The sequence below is a fragment of the Myotis lucifugus genome, unplaced genomic scaffold (assembly GCF_000147115.1).
Source record: "Myotis lucifugus unplaced genomic scaffold, Myoluc2.0 scaffold_478, whole genome shotgun sequence".
Taxonomy (NCBI): domain Eukaryota; kingdom Metazoa; phylum Chordata; class Mammalia; order Chiroptera; family Vespertilionidae; genus Myotis; species Myotis lucifugus.
The window spans coordinates 646,901-663,872 of record NW_005871526.1 but is presented as its reverse complement, the minus strand read 5'-3'; the positions used below and the strand labels follow the sequence as shown (position 1 = coordinate 663,872).

Below are 16,972 nucleotides of genomic sequence, written 5' to 3'. Positions count from 1 at the left end.
CTCCGGCCCAGGTACAGCCCCGGGCCGCACCTTGCAGCATTCTCCGCCGCGCGCGCGGGCGTCAACGCGGCCGGCACCCGGCCCAGCGCCCGCCACTGAGTGGGCGGGCTAGAGCGGCCCCCTGCGCCCGCCACCGAGTGAGAGGGCTAGAGCGGCCCCCGCGCCCGGCCAGCTTCACAGCAGCGCCCTCGGAGGACCCGGCCGGCGCGGAAGTGCGCTCCCGGGAAAGGGCTGTTTGGGCCGCGGAGACACGGCCCCCACCTGGTGGATTCGGGCTCCGGGGCTTCCCACGAAGCAGCTGCAGCCAAGTTTGAAGCGCTGGTTCCGCGGCCGAATCAGCCGCGTGATGGAGCCTCTGAAGCACAGAGCATTCCTCCGACGTGTGGACTCAGTGTGTATCCCGCTCCGGGACTGCTTTTCCTTTGTTCTCCTTCGCCCAGTCCCCACTGCTTGTATTCTAAGCAATCAGTCCCGTGTCTTCAAGAAAGAAGGGACTACAGCCAGAGGGAAACCGGAGTTGAGGGACATGTTTCTTTCTTTATTTTTTTAACAGGAAAGACTTGAACCTTTTTAAAGTGCGGGGAAGTATCAGGAGAGAGGGCGAAGCTAAGACACAGAAGGAAGAGGGGACCGGGATGATGGAGGGGGGGTGCAAGGTGGCACCCGGGCCGAGGCGGGTCTGCCAGCGCAGGGTGGGTGCGGGGTCCCTGACTCCCGCAGGACAGGCGTCCGGGTGGGTAGAGAGACGTCTGTCTGTTAGAGCTGGGACAGTGACCGGCGGGACAGGATGCGGGACAGGCGTCCGGGTGGGTAAAGCTGGGACAGCGGGGCAGGAGGGCTCCGGACAGAAGAGGCGGACCAGCCACCGCGGGAAGGAGTCGCCGCCACGGGCAGCCAGCAGGGCTGCGGGGCTGCGGGGCTGAGGCCGCAGTGACCCAGGAGAGGCCCGGGGGCGCCCGCTGCTCCCCGAGTTGCAAGTCTCTGCAGACCTTGGAGCTCCTTGGAGGAGGGGGAGGCCCCTCTGAATTGTCAGTAAGCCCCGCGGAGCGGCGAACACATCGGAAACTGCATTGTGCTCTTGGCCACGAGGTGGCACCATTTACCCTTCGGGGGATGTGTTTTGTGTTCCCCGTGACATAGGACAGTGGTCGGCAAACTCATTAGTCAACAGAGCCAAATATCAACAGTACAACGATTGAAATTTCTTTTGAGAGCCAAATTTTTTAAACTTAAACTATATAGGCAGGTACATTGTTGATAACTTAATGAGGGTACTCCTAAGCTGGCCTTTGCTAAAAACGTCCTCAATCTGATTGAGGTACGTTCGCTGAGGTCGACCCCTTCCAACTCGTGCATGAATGGGGGCTGCGAATGCCCTAACCCTTCGCCCGACCGACCAACCGACCGACACCCCCCACTTCTTCTAATGCCACTTCTTCAAAATAGACTCGCCCAGGCCAAAAACCGACTTCTGCACATGGGCCACGAAGTTTCAATCGCACTATACGTGCGCGCCCGCACGTGGTATTTTGTGGAAGAGCCACACTCAAGGGGCCAAAGAGCCGCCTGTGGCTCGCAAGCCGTGGTTTGCCGACCACTGACATAGGGGGAAATGAATGTGGGAGCCTGTAAGAAAGGCAGGTTGGGCCTAAGGAAGGACATGGTGTGTTTAGAGAAGTGTCTGAGTTGCTTCCTATCAAGAAGAGAAGGGCCCTGGCTAGTGTGCTCAGTGGTTAGAGAGCCGGCCTGATTCCCTGTCAAGAGCAAGTACTTTAGTGTCAGTTTTGCTCCCACCTCTGGTCCGGGTGCTTGTAGAGGCAACCAGTCGCTGTGTCTCTCCAAAATAGATTCTCTCTCTCTCCCCCACCCTCTCTCCTCCCTCCTACTCTCTTTGAAGAGCAATGGAAAAAATTTCTTCAGGTGAGGATTAACACACACCAAAAAAAGAGAGAGAAAGAGGAAAAGGGCTCTGTCCTCGATTGGCGCACACACACACACACCAGCAAACCTGCAGCCTCGATAAATATGGATTAAATAAAGATGAGCATAATTGCTAAGAGATCAGCGACGATGTGGCAGCTTGCATTTTGAGGAGACACCATTTTATGTAACTGGACCTGGACATCTCCCAGACTTCCTACTCTATGGGTGTCCCTCACAGACTTTCGGATGTAGTCACATGTATGATTTTCATGTTCATTTCCATCTTTCAAAATATTTGCTGAGAAGCAAGCAGGGAAATTTCCCCTCCTCTGCCCCATCTCGGCTCTCATGGCCACATGTTCCTCTTTCTGTCCCAGCGTGTGGCCTGTGCCCCACACCCAGTGAGCAAGAGGGAGGGTGTGGGAGTTACGCTCTGGGGCACTTAGGAAGGTACACATGAAGCACACTTTGAGGCCTTCAAATTGAAATTGTATAAATAAGCAATAACAGCATAATTCTTTTTTACTTTTTTGTTTTTTTAAAATATATATTTTATTGATTTTTTACAGAGAGGAAGGGAGAGGGATAGAGAGTTAGAAACATCAATGAGAGAGAAACATTGAAAAGCTGCCTCCTGCACACCCCCTACTGGGGATGTGCCCGCAACCAAGGTACATGCCCTTGACCAGAATCGAACCTGGGACCCTTCAGATCCGCAGGCCGATGCTCTATCCACTGAGCCACACTGGTTAGGGCCACAGCATAATTCGATCGTTTTGTCTGTGTTAGTGAGCAGAAGGCGGGTTCTGGGGAGCGGGGAGTTCCGATTTGTCTCCAGGCGCACAGTCTGAAGCCGGAGAAAACCTCGGTCTGAATGCAAAGCTGAGTCTGCCCGGCACCGCCCGGCAGGCCACCCCATGCCTCCAGAACGTTGTGTGACTTCTCCAGTCTGTTTCTTCGTCTGCAGAATCAGATAAGTGTGGCCATGTTGCAGAGTTCTAATTAGAATTAACTTGTCAGCATGTCCTGTTCACGGGAGAAAGGCATCCCAGGCTGAACCCTGCACCAGAAGCAGCTGGTGCGGCGGGGCGGGCAGAGGCTGAGCGGGGCGGCAGAGGGAGGGGCGCTGCTGGGGGCTTCGGAGCAGAGCAGCCCCTGCGCCTGGCCAGGTGGACTCACACCTGCGCTGCTGCAACCACATCCCTGAGCCTGTGTCCCTGTGACGAGGTGTCGCGGGGGGATGACCTCAGCTCCAGCGACGCTGGACAGGAGGACAGGACAGGACGTGCCTGTTGTGTAGGGACAGCTTGGTCAACAGGCTCAACATCTCCCTGCCTGACCCCAGCCGGGGCCCAACATTTGCCAAGTCACCGCGCCGTGTGGCTGTCGTTCTGGTAAACAGCGCCGGGACGGAACGGGATGGGATTTGTGGGTTGTGTGTGCTTTCAGTTCCTTTTTGATTCAAGGAGAAACTGGCCGACAGCCAGCTGAGTGGGGACGGAGTGCGTGCCAGGGGCTCCGCGCCCCAACCTTGGTCACACCCTTGGAGCTCTTTGCTGCCCATCCTCTGAGCTGGAGCAGACAGAGCTCCGACGGTCACGCACGCCCTTGACTTGGGTTCTGGCCTGTCGGATGTGACGTGTACAAACTGGCCGAGCCCTCTGAACCTCAGTGTCTCCATCCAAAAACGACGAGGTGAGTGATGCCACCTGGCATCCCCTGAAGGACTTGAAACTGTAAAATCAGAAATCTATAAACATCTGGTCAGCGCACGGAGCGTGCCAAACCCTTCAGAAAGCTGTTCCCTGCCCTTCTGACCACCAGATCGCGGCTTCTTGTAGGTGTCTCGCCTTCGCTCTCCCGCCTCTGCCAGGAAGTGCTTTTTGTTCACTCCCACCAGTGCTGCCCCGGTCCCCTGCCACCAGCCTGAGGACAGATGGACTGGCCACTGACAGACATTGAGGTGGCAGGAGGAAACTGCCCCGGAAGGGGAAAACACTCGCTTGGAGTGTTCGGTAGAAGTGCTTGTGTATGGCCCCAAAGCAATGCATTTCTGAACATTTCTTCACAACCCCTGCCAGCCCGTGATTTTCATCTCAATTCATTAGCCCTTGTTCAGCGCTGGGGATACAACAGGAATAAGATGAAGGTCAAACTTCCACCATGTAGACCAGGGTGTGTACCTGAGCCACGTGCTAAGCTGGCGGCACAAGCAGCACACTGGGCGCAGACGCAACATCATTCCACTCTGGCTGGAGGAGCCGGGGAAGGGCTCCGAGCAGGTGGCGTTTGAGCTGGCCTTTCCCACGGCGAAGGAGCCGATGGAGTCCGGCTGAGGAGGTCAGGGGACGTGAGACACAGACAAGAGGCCACAACACGAGACGGTTCCACCAAATGCGCCAACGCCTCTAGCAAAAGTGATGACGTCCAACCAAAGAGACTCCACAAGCAGCGGGCGGAGCGGCAGCCTCTGGGAGGCCAGTGGCTCCTGCGTGGCGCTCAGAGGCCTCGTGTGTCCACAGCCCCCGTTGCAGTGCCAGGAGTCCCTCAGTGGGGACCGGGGTCTACGCCAGTGATGGCGAACCTTTTGAGCTCGGCGTGTCAGCATTTTGAAAAACCCTAACTTAACTCTGGTGCCGTGTCACATATAGAAATTTTTTGATATTTGCAACCATAGTAAAACAAAGACATATTTTTTATATTTATTTCATATATTTAAATGCCATTTAACAAAGAAAAATCAACCAAAAAAATGAGTTCGCGTGTCACCTCTGACACGCGTGTCACAAGTTCGCCATCACTGGCCTACGTGGATGAGCCCCGCTGCTTCTCTGCCGTCAGGCCATCAAACCCGTAAGGTTGCCTCCAACCCGAAATGATATTGCAGAGCAGGTTACTGCAGGAGTGACTTGTCAGGCCTATAAAACAAGCAGCTTTATTAACTATATATTAACCATGTGGTCACTATTGTCAATCCTGTCTTGCATATTTGAAAGTTCCATAGAGAGTGGATCTTAAAAGTTCTCATCACGAGAAAAAAATGTTCGCAACTATGTGTAGTGATGAATGTTAACTAGACTTAGTGTGATCACTTCACAATATATATAAATATTGAATCGTTACATTGTGCACCTGAAACTAATGTTATTTGTCATTGTGTCTCATGTACAGAAGCAGCGGTGTCCACCAGGGGGCAGCACTAGTCTCGTCCTGATGCGGGCTCTCTCCGTGGAAGGACTAGACGGGCAGGTTAGGGGGACACACACTGAACCTCTCTTCCCAGGACAGATCTCCTGTGGACAAGGATGGCGTATGGGCTGGATGCTGGAGCAACTGAGTTAGGGACATGCTTACTGTTGAGAGACAGGACAAGGAGATCTGCGCCTCTGAACTGAAGAAGACTAAAGTGGAAGCTACCAACTCTTTATCCTCAGGCGCTGGCTGAGCCGGAGAGGCACAACTATATGAGACCAAGGGTCTTTGCAGGAGTCGTGACTGCAGAACAAACTACACCGACCGGAGAGAACCGTACCCAAGTTCCACGTGGCTCGTGGGAGTTTGGTGAAGAGCTGGGATAATCCGGCTTAGAACAGGAGTTCCACGTGGACAACGTCCACGTCCAATAAGGAAGTGTAGTCGGGAGTGCATTTCCCTTAGTCACCTGGAAACTAGGAGGTGGGAATTCAGAAGGTGGGTTAGCATTTCAGCAGAGGCACTGACCAGGGCGGCTGCTTCGCCCGAGGTTGTAATGCTAACAAGATCCACTGGGGGGGCACCCAACAGTGCAGAAAGCGTCAGGAGGTCTAAGAACTAAAAGTGATGATGCGCTCTGCGGAGGAGGGGAGGGGAGACAAGTTCTCTCATGCAGAATTAGTGGAACTGCACATTGGTAAATATCTTTGAGGGATCATTTGACAACGTTAAAAATTTAAAAACTCGTGTCCTTTGATCCAGCAAATCAACTTCTAGTTTATCCCACAGATACAGTCAACTATGTGCGTAAGGGTGTAGAACAGTCATTGCAGCACAATTTCAAACAGGAAACATTTAGAAACACCAATAAGTCCATCAATCTACAGGAAGAGATTTCTGAACCCCTATGTTGGGCTTAGGGTCCCTCCTCAGTGCTTGTAAGCACCTCAGCATCCCCTGTCTTAAAGCCTCTAATAATGAAAGAATCTGCTGTGTCTCTCTCACCCCGCACATCAGGAAGCTGGGCGCAGGAGGCCCGTGGGCCACACGGGATGAGGCACAGAGGTGTGCATGAGGCTGGTGTGCACGGGGCCCTGGCAGCCACAGCACAGGGAGAATGGGCTCCATGTGCCATGAGAGGGAGCCGGGAGGATGGGTTTATCCTAGAGGATGGATTCAATCCCCTAGGGAAAAAGTCCTAATGTAGAACCCAAAGTGCTCCCTCTTCCCATAAAGTCTAGATAAGAAACTGAGGCTTGGTAATACATCGTCACAAACCCAAAAAGCAGCCAAAATGAGGAGACAAAGAAACAACCCCCAAATGAAAGAACAACAGAATTCTCCAGAAGAAGAGATAAATGAAATGGAAATTAAAAACTTATCAGACATACAGTTCAGAATAATGATGACAAAGATGCTCAACAGAATGAGAAAAGTATTGGTAACTATGAAGAATGACATAGGCCAGTGATGGCGAACCTTTTGAGCTCGGCGTGTCAGCATTTTGAAAACCCTAACTTAACTCTGGTGCCGTGTCACATACAGAAATTTTTTGATATTTGCAACCATAGTAAAACAAAGACTTATATTTTTGATATTTATTTTATATATTTAAATGCCATTTAACAAAGAAAAATCAACCAAAAAAATGAGTTTGCGTGTCACCTCTGACACGCGTGTCATAGGTTCACCATCACTGACATAGAACAAATAAAAAAGACAATGGAAGAAATACACAGCAGATTAGGGGAAGTTGAGGATCAGATCAGTGAATCACAAGATGGTTAGAAAAAAATCATGCATCCAGAGAACCAAAAAGAAAAAACAATTAAAAAACAGGAGGACAACTAAGGGAGCTGTGGGACAACGTGCAATGTAAAATTATTCACAGAACAGGTGTGCCAGAAGAGGCAGAAAGGGAGAAAGGGACAGAGAACATGTTTGAAGAAATAATGGCAGAAAACTCCCCTAACCTAGAGAAGGAAAATGTCACACACGTCCAGGAGGCACAGAGAACCCCAAGCAAGAAGGACCCAAACAGGCCCACACCCAGACACATCATCATTAAAATGCCAAAAATTAAAGACAAAGAGAGAATCTTAAAGGCAGCAAGAGAAAAGCAACTGTTACCTACAAAGGAGCTCCCATAAGGCTGACACCTGATTTCTCATCAGAAACTCTATAGGCCAGAAGGGAATGGCATGAAGTACTCAAGGTAATGGAAAGCAAGGATCTGAAACCAAGATTACTATATCCAGCAAGGCTATCATTCAAACTAGACAGTGAAATAAAGAGTTTCCCAGGCAAAAAAAAACCCACAAAATGCTAAAGGAGTTCACCACCAAACCAGCATTACAAGAAATGCTAAAGAGACTGCTGCAGCCCTAGCTGGTTTGGCTCAGTGGATAGAATGTCAGCTTTCGGACTGAAGGGTCCTGGGTTTGATTCCTGTCAAGGGCACATGCCAAGGTTGTGGGCTTGACCCCCAGTGAGGGGCATGCAGGAGGCAGCCAGTCACTGATATTCTCTCATCATTGATGCTTCCAACTCTCTCTCCCTCTTCCTTCCTCTCTGAAATCAATAAAATTATATTTAAAAAATAATAATAGAGAGAGCGGGACGTCCGGCTCGCGAGTGGGCATCTCCGTGTCGCGCGCGACTAACGAGCAATTTAAAAATGGGTGATGTTGAGAAGGGCAAGAAGATTTTTGTTCAGAAGTGTGCCCAGTGCCATACTGTGGAAAAGGGAGGCAAGCACAAGACTGGGCCAAATCTCCACAGTCTATTTGGGCGAAAGACAGGTCAGGCCCCTGGATTTTCTTACACGGATGCCAACAAGAACAAAGGTATCACCTGGGGTGAGGCTACACTGATGGAGTATTTGGAGAATCCCAAGAAGTACATCCCTGGAACAAAAATGATCTTCGCTGGCATTAAGAAGAGCGCAGAGAGGGCAGACTTGATAGCTTATCTCAAAAAAGCTACTAATGAGTAATAGTTGGCCACTGCCTTATTTATTACAAATGTCTCATGACTTTTTTTATGTGTACCATATTTAAATTGATCTCATACACCAGAATTCAGATCATGAATGGCTAATAGAGCATTTCTTTCGGGCAGTCCTGATTTAAATAAGATTGGCATGTGGTTAAATGAATAGGGTCAGCTTTTTGAGCTTTGATGATAATTTTGGTTCAGCAAGCACTGTCACTGTCCTCCCTTCTAACAGTATGGTGGGACTTGATTCCTAGTGTTCAACTTTTCACAGAGGTGGCGAGTGCCATCTCAAAACCTGTAGGAGATTGGCTTACGTTTAGATTTATATGACTGGCTGTGTGAATATGTTTAAATTCTGAGGAAACCCCTTCACTGTCTCTTAGACCTGCAAGACTAGCTTGTGTTTCAGGTTGTGTTCATTAGCTTGTTAAAAGGGAGGGCTGCAGATAAGTTGGCAGTGATCGTTTTATCTCTTTGGTCCCAACTATGCCAATTTAATAAAATTCCCTTTATCTAAAATAATAATAATAATAATAATAATAATAATAATAATAAATAAGGGGACTGCTGTAATGAGATAAAGGAATAGAGAGAGAAACTTAGGCATACAGAATTAAAATGGCAATAAATAAGTACCTATCAATAATAACCTTAAATGTAAATGGATTAAAAGCTCCAATCAAAAGGCATAGGGTAGCTGAATGGGTACAAAAACATGACCCAACTATATGCTGTCTACAAGAGATCCACCTCAGAACAAAAGACTCACACAGGATGAGAGTGAAGGGATGGAAAAAATATTTCCATGCAAATGGAAAAGAAAAAAAGCTGGAGTAGCAACACTCATATCCGACAAAATAGACTTCAAAATGAAGGCCATCACAAGAGACAACACAGGTCACTACATAATACTAAAGGGATTGATCCAACAAGAGGATATAACCCTGGTAAACAGATATGCACCAGTATAGGAGCAGCTACATATATTTTTAAAACTTCTAGAGGACTTTAAGGGAGAGATCAACAACAATAGAGTCATAGTAGGGGACTTTAACACACCGCTGACTTCACTGGATAGATCTTCCAGACAAAAAATTAACAAGGAAACAGTGACTCTAAAGGGCACACTGGATCAGATGGATTTAACTGACATTTATTGAACATTTCACCCCCAAGGCTGCAGAATATACCTTCTTCTCAAGTGCACATGGACCATTCTCAAAGATAGACAAACAAGTCTCTACAAGTTCAAGAAGATTGAAATCATATCAAGCATCTTCTCAGATCACAGTGAAATGAAATTAGAAATCAACTATAGTAAAAACACCCCAAAACAGTCAAACTCATGGAGGCTAAGTAGCATGTTATTAAACAATGAATGGATTACCAATGAGATCAAGAAAGAAATAAAAAATTTCCTGGAAACAAATGAAAATGAACACACAACAACCCAAAATATCTGGGACCCAGCAAAAGCAGTCCTGAGAGGGAAGTTCATAGCACTACAGGCCTACCTAAAAAATAATAATAATAATAATTAATAATAAACTACTTAACCCTACAATTTAAAGAACTAGAAAGAGAACAAGAAAAGCCAGGAGTAAGTAGAAGGAAAGAAATAATAAAGATTAGAGCAGAAACAAATGAGATAGAGACAAAAAAAATGCAAAAGATCAATGAAACCAAGAGCTGCTTCTTTGAAACAATAAACAAGATTGATGGACTGTTAGACTAATCAGGAAACAAAGAGAGAGGACCCAAATAAATAAAATCAGAAACAAAAGTGGAGAAGTAACCACTGACCCCACAGAAATACAAAGGATTGTAGAAAATACTGTGAACAACAACATGCCAACAAGCTGGACAATTTGGATGAAATGGACAAATTCCTAGTAAAATACAATCTCCCAAAACTGAATCAAGAAGAATCAGAAAACTTGAATTGGCCAATAACAAGTGAGGAAATAGCAGTAATCAAAACACTACCAGCAAACAAAAGCCCAGGTGCGGACGGCTTCACAGGGGAGTTTACCAAAAGTTCAAAGAAGAACTAACACCTCTACTCCTCAAACTATTTCAGAAAATCCAAGAGGAAGGAACACTTTCAAGCTCTTTCTAAGAGGCCAGCATTATCCTGATTCCCAAACCAGATAAAGACACTGCAAAGAAAGAGAATTACAGGCCAATATCCCTGATGAACACAGATGCTAAAATCCTCAACAAAATATTAGCAGATTGCATCCAGCAATATGTTAAAAAGATCATACACCGTGACCAAGTGGGATTTATTCCAAGGATGCAGGCTGTTACAATATCTGCAAACCAATAAACGTGATACATCACATAAACAAACTGAAAGACAAAAATCACATACTCATATCAATAGACGCAGAAAAAGCATTCGAAAAAATCCAACACCCATTTTTGATAAAAACTCTTGGCAAACTGGGAATAGAGGGAGCATATCCCAACAGGATAAAGGCCATATATGACAAACCTACAGAACATCATACTCAATAGGCAAAAACTAAAACCATTTCCCCTAAGAACAGGAACAAGACAGGGTTGTCTGCTTTCACCACTCCTGTTCAACACTAGAGGCCCAGTGCACCCCATAATGCACTGGTCGGGGGCATGGCCTGCAGGAATTAGCCCGCTGTGGGAGAGCCACTCATCCTGGTCAGCCGAGAAGTTGTGGACCCACCCTCTGAGCAACTGCTCCGGTCAGCCGAGTGGCCCTCCCACCGCGGGAGTGCACTGACCACCAGGGGGCAGCTCCTACGTTGAGTGTCCGTGCCCCCTGGTGGTCAGTGCGCATCATAGTGACTGGTTGACCAGTCATTCTGGTCATTCCGCCATTCGGTCGCTGGGCTTTTAAATCCTGTACTAGAGGCCTGGTGCACAGAAATTCATGCACTGTTGTGTGTGGCGGGGGAGGGTCTCTCAGCCCAGCCTGCCCGCTGCGGGAGGCGACCAGGCTGATCAGGAGAAGGCACCGCCGGGGCTCATGGCTGCCTGAGCCCACAGCGGCCATAAGCCCTGGGCCTCGCAGCTGCCTGAGCCCATGGCTGCCATGAGCCCACGGCTGCCGTGAGCCCCAGGCCTCACAGCCGCTGTGGCTTTGTCTGGATGGACGTCCAGAAGACAGCTGTCCTAATTAGCATATTACCCTTTTATTAGTATAGATAATAAAAGCATAATATGCAAATCAACCAATCAGCAGAACAACCAGTTGCTATGACATGTGCTGAACACCAGGGGGCAGACGCTCAATACAGGAGCTGCCCCCTGTGGTCAGTGTGCTCCCATAGGGAGTGGGCCTAAGCCAGTGATGGCGAACCTACGACACGTGTGTCAGAGGTGACACACAAACTCATTTTTTTGGTTGATTTTTCTTTGTTAAATGGCATTTAAATATATAAAATAAATATAAAAATATAAGTCTTTGTTTTACTATGGTTGCAAATATCAAAAAATTTCTATATGTGACATAGCACCAGAGTTAAGTTAGGGTTTTTCAAAATGCTGACATGCCGAGCTCAAAAGGTTCGCCATCACTGGCCTAAGCCATCAGTCAGATTTCCCCTGAGGGCTCCCGGACTGCTAAAGGGCATAGGCCGGGCTGAGGGGACCGCCCCCCCCCCCCCCCCCCATGCACGAATGTCGTGTACCGGGCCTCTACTATATAGATAGTACTGGAAGTCCTAGCCACAGTGATCAGACAAAAATAAATAAAAGGCATCCAAATTGGAAAGGAGGAAGTAAAACTCTCATTATTCACAGACAGCCTAATATTGTACATAGAAAACCCTAAAGACTCCCTCAAAAAACTACTAGATTTATTAAATGAATTTGGCAATGTAGCAGAATACAAAATCCACACCCCAAAAATCTATGGCTTTTTTTTATACCAACAATAAATGAGATCTCAAAAAGACAAAATAAACAATCCCATTTACCATTGCAACAAAAAAAGTAAGATACTTAGGAATAAACTTAACCAAGGAGGTAAAAGATCTGTACTTGGAAAACTACAAGATGTTGTAAAAAGAGATACAGGAAGATATAAACAAGTGGAAGAATATACCGTGTTCATGGATTGGTAGAATCAACATCATTAAAATGTCCATCCTACCCAAGGCAATCTACAGATTCCATGCAATCCCTATATTCCTATTAAAATACCAACAGCATATTTCACAGAGCTAGAGCAAATACTCCAAAAATTTATATGAACAAAAAAAGACCCCAAAGAGCTGCAGCAATCTTGAGAAAGAAGAACAAAGTTGGAGGGATCACAATACCAGATATCAAGTTATACTACAAAGCCACTGTAATCAAAACAACCTGGTACTGGCACAAGAACAGGCATATAGATCAATAGAACAGAACAGAGACCCCACAAATCGACCCAAGCCATTACGCTCAATTAATATTTGACAAAGGAGGCAAGCGTATACAATGTAGTCAAGACAGTCTCTTCAATAAACAAATGAGACTACATCAAAATGAAAAGCTTCTGCACAGCAAAAGAAACCATCAACAAAACAAAAAGGGAGCCCATTGTTTGGGAGAACATATTTGGCAATGATACATCTGATAAAGAGTTAATATCCAAAATACATAAGGAACTCATACAACTTAACAAAAGGAAGACAATCCAATTAAAAAATGGGCAAAGGACCTAAATAGACACTTCTCCAAAGTGGACCTACAGATGGCCAGAAACATGAAAAAAGGCTCAAAGTCCCTGATCATCACAGAGATGCAAATTAAAACAATAATGAGATACCACCTCACACCTGTCAGATGGTTACCATCAACAAATCAACAAATGACAGGTGCTGCCGAGGATGTGGAGAAAAGGGAACCCTAGTACACTGCTGGTGGGAATGCAGACTGGTGCAGCGATTATGGAAAATAGTATGGAGTTTCCTCAAAACATTAAATGTGGAGCTGCCATCGCCAAAACCGGTTTGGCTCAGTGGATAGAGCGTCGGCCTGCGGACTGAAGGGTCCCAGGTTCGATTCCGGTCAAGGGCATGTACCTGGGTTGCGGGCACATCCCCAGTGGGAGATGTGCGGGAGGCGGCTGATCGATGTTTCTCTCTCATCTATGTTTCTAACTCTCTATCTCTCTCCCTTCCTCTCTGTAAAAAATCAATAAAATATATATTTTAAAAAAATAAAATAAAATAAAAAAAATTAAAAAACATTTAAAATTTATCAACCAAGGACCTTGTATGCATATATGTATGGCCCATGGACACAGACAATAGGGTGGTGATAGCCTGGGGTGAAGGGGGGATGGAGGGGGCGATGGAGGAAAAAAGGGGACATATGTAATATGTAATAATGAAGATTTTTTAAAATTTAAAATAAATAAATAAAAGAAACTGAGGCTGGAGGAACACGGAGCGAGGGAATGAGGCTGACACAGAGGGGACTTGCTCTCTCATGGAGGACACGGGCTTCCTTGTCTGCTACCCTCCGGTGTGGGTCTGAGACAGAGCTGCTTGTGTCTGGTTCTGTGATCAGCTCTGTTCCTCCCAGCTGCCAGCCTTTTGCTGCCATCCTTGCTGCTGGGGAACAAGCCAGCGCGCGCCTGGCCTGTCTCCTAGGTGCCTCTTGGAACCTCGGTGTGGATGAGGAGTACGGCCAGCAAGTTCAGGTCTTCCTGGGAGGTCGAGGTCTGCGAGAGCTTAGACAGGGGGGTCTTGGGGCACGAAAGCCAGTATCCACCCCACCCCCCACCCAGTCCACAGAAACGTTGGGTCGGAGTGACTCATTCTCACCCACCAGTCTTCATTGTCCACCCCGCCCCCTTCAGTTCCCATTGGACACAGGTGGCTGCCAGGAAGGATGCACTAGCTCTCCTCTGAGGGCTGGTTCACCTTTTTGATGTCTTACAAAATGACAACTGATTCTTTCATTCCTGAGACCCTTCCACTGCTAAGCCTCTTCATGCTAATGCTAGAGGAGGGGTGGCCGAGCCTCAGGGCGGACAGTCCGGAGGAAGGTGTGCAGTGGGGCTGCCGGGAGGGCTCCTGGGAGCAGGCTCTCAGAGGTGAGATGCGTCTGCGCAGGGAAGCTGGGAATCAGAGCACAAATCCCTGAACACCCAGAACCTCAGAGCCGGACGCAGGGGCCTGGACAGACCTCTCAGGCATAAGCGAGCACCCGCTGAGATCAGTGTTTGATTCTTCGCTTCTAATTAGAAACGAGCACCTTCTCCAGGAGGCTCACTGGTGCCCAGGAAGGAAGGCTTCCGAGTACCTACCCAGAACCCTACAAGGACTTTCCAACAAGACTTCCCTGTTCTGCTCCCTTTCTACTCCCCGTGACCATCTCCTGCCACCTTCTCCCTGAAACACCCCGCCCCCCACAAGCACGCGCCGTTCTCCAACCTCTCCCAGTTATTTGCAGCCCCACACGCACGCCGGGGTCCTGCATGTCTCCGTGAAAACGGTGGCATCCACAATCTGCCCCACTTGGACTCTTGCTTGTCCTTCACGCCTCGCTTCCTTCTCTGGAGCCCAGTGATTCCCAGAGCACTCGCCTCCCGTCGCCCAGCTGCTCTGGTGAGCACCACTGGGAAGAGCTGAGGAAGGATGCGGACGTTTTTCTGGTTAATTGCCCCCGAAGACATGGGAAACCGGGTTGTGGCTGAATATCAAGTGCAAGTGAAGAGGGGTTGGGCAGAGTTGCTGTCAGTTCTAAGGGAAGCTCACTGATGCCTTGGCCTGCGGACTGATGGGTACAGGGTTCGATTCTGATCAAGGGCACATGCCTGGGTTGCAGGCTCGATCCCCAGCAGGGGGTGGTGCAGGAGGCAGCCGATCAATGATTCTCTCTCATTAATGTTTCTATTTTTCTCTCCCTCTCCATTCCTCTCTGAAATCAATTATATATACTAGTGACCCAGTGCACAGATTCATGCACACTGAAAGGAAATTAATTAGAAGGTGGCTGGTGGGGGGCGGGGGGTACTGGGTGAGACCAGCTGGACACACCCTGGAGCCAATCTCCCACGCTCCCTCCCTAGTGTCTGCAGAGTGAGCGAGTCCCTCTGGCAGGTGGGGTTCCTCAGCCTGGCCTGTGGGTATCGGGCTGAAACCGGCTCTCCCACATCCCCCGAGGGGTCCCGGAGTTCGAGAGGGCACTCTGCAAAGTTGCTGTTGTACAGGGTGTGGAATGCAAATGCAGGCATGCGGTAAACCAGAGGTAAACCAGATTTGGGGCTGACAGTGCCCCAGCAACAACATAGCCCACAGCCAAAGGTGGAATAGCCCGGCCCTTCGAGGAATGGGGCTCCCTCCGCTCTGGTTTTGAGACGCATCACCCGAGAACCGCCGCTGCCAAGTCATCACAGCTGAGCAGCTACTGCATTGAGCGTCTGCCCCCTGGTTGTCAGTGTACATCATAGTGACCCAGGCGGGTGGGCAGAGGGACATTTAACATATTAGCCTTTTATATATATATATACACACACAACACACATACACTAGGGGCCCTAGTGCATGAATTTGTGCACCTTGAAAGGAACTGTGGGCCGTGAGGCTGCGGTGGGCACAGGGGTGGGTCTTGGCCCATCCTCCACACCCCCACCCGGCCCCTCCCGCCGCGGCCCCCTCCCCCCCAGTCCTCACTGCCAGCAGCCCTGCTCCCACCACCCTGCTCCCATGCGCTGATGGCCCCACGCGCTGAGGGTGCTGGCCTCACTTGCACCCGCTGACAGCGCCAAGGGTTTGGGACCTGCGCCAGGTGCCAGCAGTGGGTGCAAGTGGTGGCTCCAGCACCAGCAGCGGGTGAGCGAGCAGGGCCGGCACCGGCAGCAGGTGCAAGCGCCTGGTGGGACCGCAGTGCGTGGGAGCAAAGAATTTTTAGTAACCACCAGAGGCTCACCCGATAACAGTGACTGGCGCCCCGCCTTGGTCTGGTGCCCCCGCTCACCTGCTCCATCCGCTGTGGCCAATGCGCACATGTTCAGTGCTCTGCCACCTGCCTCTGACGCCCACCATGTTTCGCATGCAGCCCCTGGTGGTCAGCGCATGTCATAGGACTGGTTGTTGGGTCTGTTTGCATATTGGGATTTTATATAGAGATTAGATAGATAGATAGATAGATAGATATAAATACAAATAAGGGAAGCTCACTGGTGAAGGGCATGGACCTCCTGGCAACCAGCCCTGCAGGTAATCCATGCTCCCAAAGGCAGACAGGGACTCATTAAAATTAGCATTAAGTTAGTTATCTTTAATTACCAACCCTCCCTAACCCATCCCCAAGGAAGAGGCTGTTTCCTCCGTGCCCTTAGGCACCAGCCTAGGCCTGTGTGGGCTGTATCCGGTAGGCTCCAGAAACCCCACCCTTCCTGGGTTCTGAGCGCAGGGTGGGGGAGCAGAGCGGAGGGGACGGAGAGGAGGGGGCGGGACGGGCTGGCCGGAGGGGCTGACGCTGCTCAGCTCCCCGCAGCGCTCGTCTCCGGGGACTCCGCACAGGGGGCCGCCGTCCCTCGTGCTGTCCCGGGCTCGGGGGCAGCCTGCGGGCCCCTCATTCCCAGGACCACCCGGCTCAGCAGGCCTTTGAGCAGCCGAATTTCTCGGAGCAGCAGGTCCACCTCGGGCTTCAGGGCCCCCGCGGTGGGTTCCAGGGGCGTCTGCGGGGCGCAGGCGGCAGGCGGGGCGCCGGGGGCTCTGCCTGCGGGGGCCCGCGGCCCGGCGGAGGTGGCGTTAGGGGCGGAGATGACCGACGGCGCCGACGTGGACGGCAGGGCCTTTCGGGAGGAAAGCGGCTGGTTCCCTGGCGCCAGGGGCGCGGGCTTCGGGCCCTGGCGCGACGGCGGCCGAGTCGCCGGGCG

At 49.7% G+C, this 16,972-nt stretch overlaps 3 protein-coding genes across 3 annotated transcripts in view; 1 reads left to right on the top strand and 2 right to left on the bottom strand.

The window, feature by feature from the left end:
* The window catches only part of DUSP12 (dual specificity phosphatase 12), a 4,053-nt gene extending 4,013 nt beyond the window's left edge, over positions 1 to 40 (bottom strand). Inside the window, 1 exon segment of the mRNA XM_014445665.2 lies at positions 31 to 40. Coding sequence (XP_014301151.2) covers positions 31 to 40 — 10 coding nt within the window.
* A 7,690-nt stretch (positions 41 to 7,730) lies between these two features.
* Positions 7,731 to 8,203, top strand: LOC102421025 (cytochrome c-like). Its single transcript, XM_006103280.3, has one exon. The coding sequence runs from the start codon at positions 7,793 to 7,795 to the stop codon at positions 8,108 to 8,110; it is 318 nt and encodes a 105-aa protein (XP_006103342.1). The 5' UTR covers positions 7,731 to 7,792; the 3' UTR covers positions 8,111 to 8,203.
* An 8,309-nt stretch (positions 8,204 to 16,512) lies between these two features.
* Positions 16,513 to 16,972, bottom strand: part of FCRLB (Fc receptor like B) — a 13,318-nt gene continuing 12,858 nt past the window's right edge. The window contains exon 4 of the mRNA XM_014445664.2: positions 16,513 to 16,968. Coding sequence (XP_014301150.1) covers positions 16,574 to 16,968 — 395 coding nt within the window. The 3' untranslated portion in view covers positions 16,513 to 16,573. The remainder of the gene's footprint in view (positions 16,969 to 16,972) is intronic.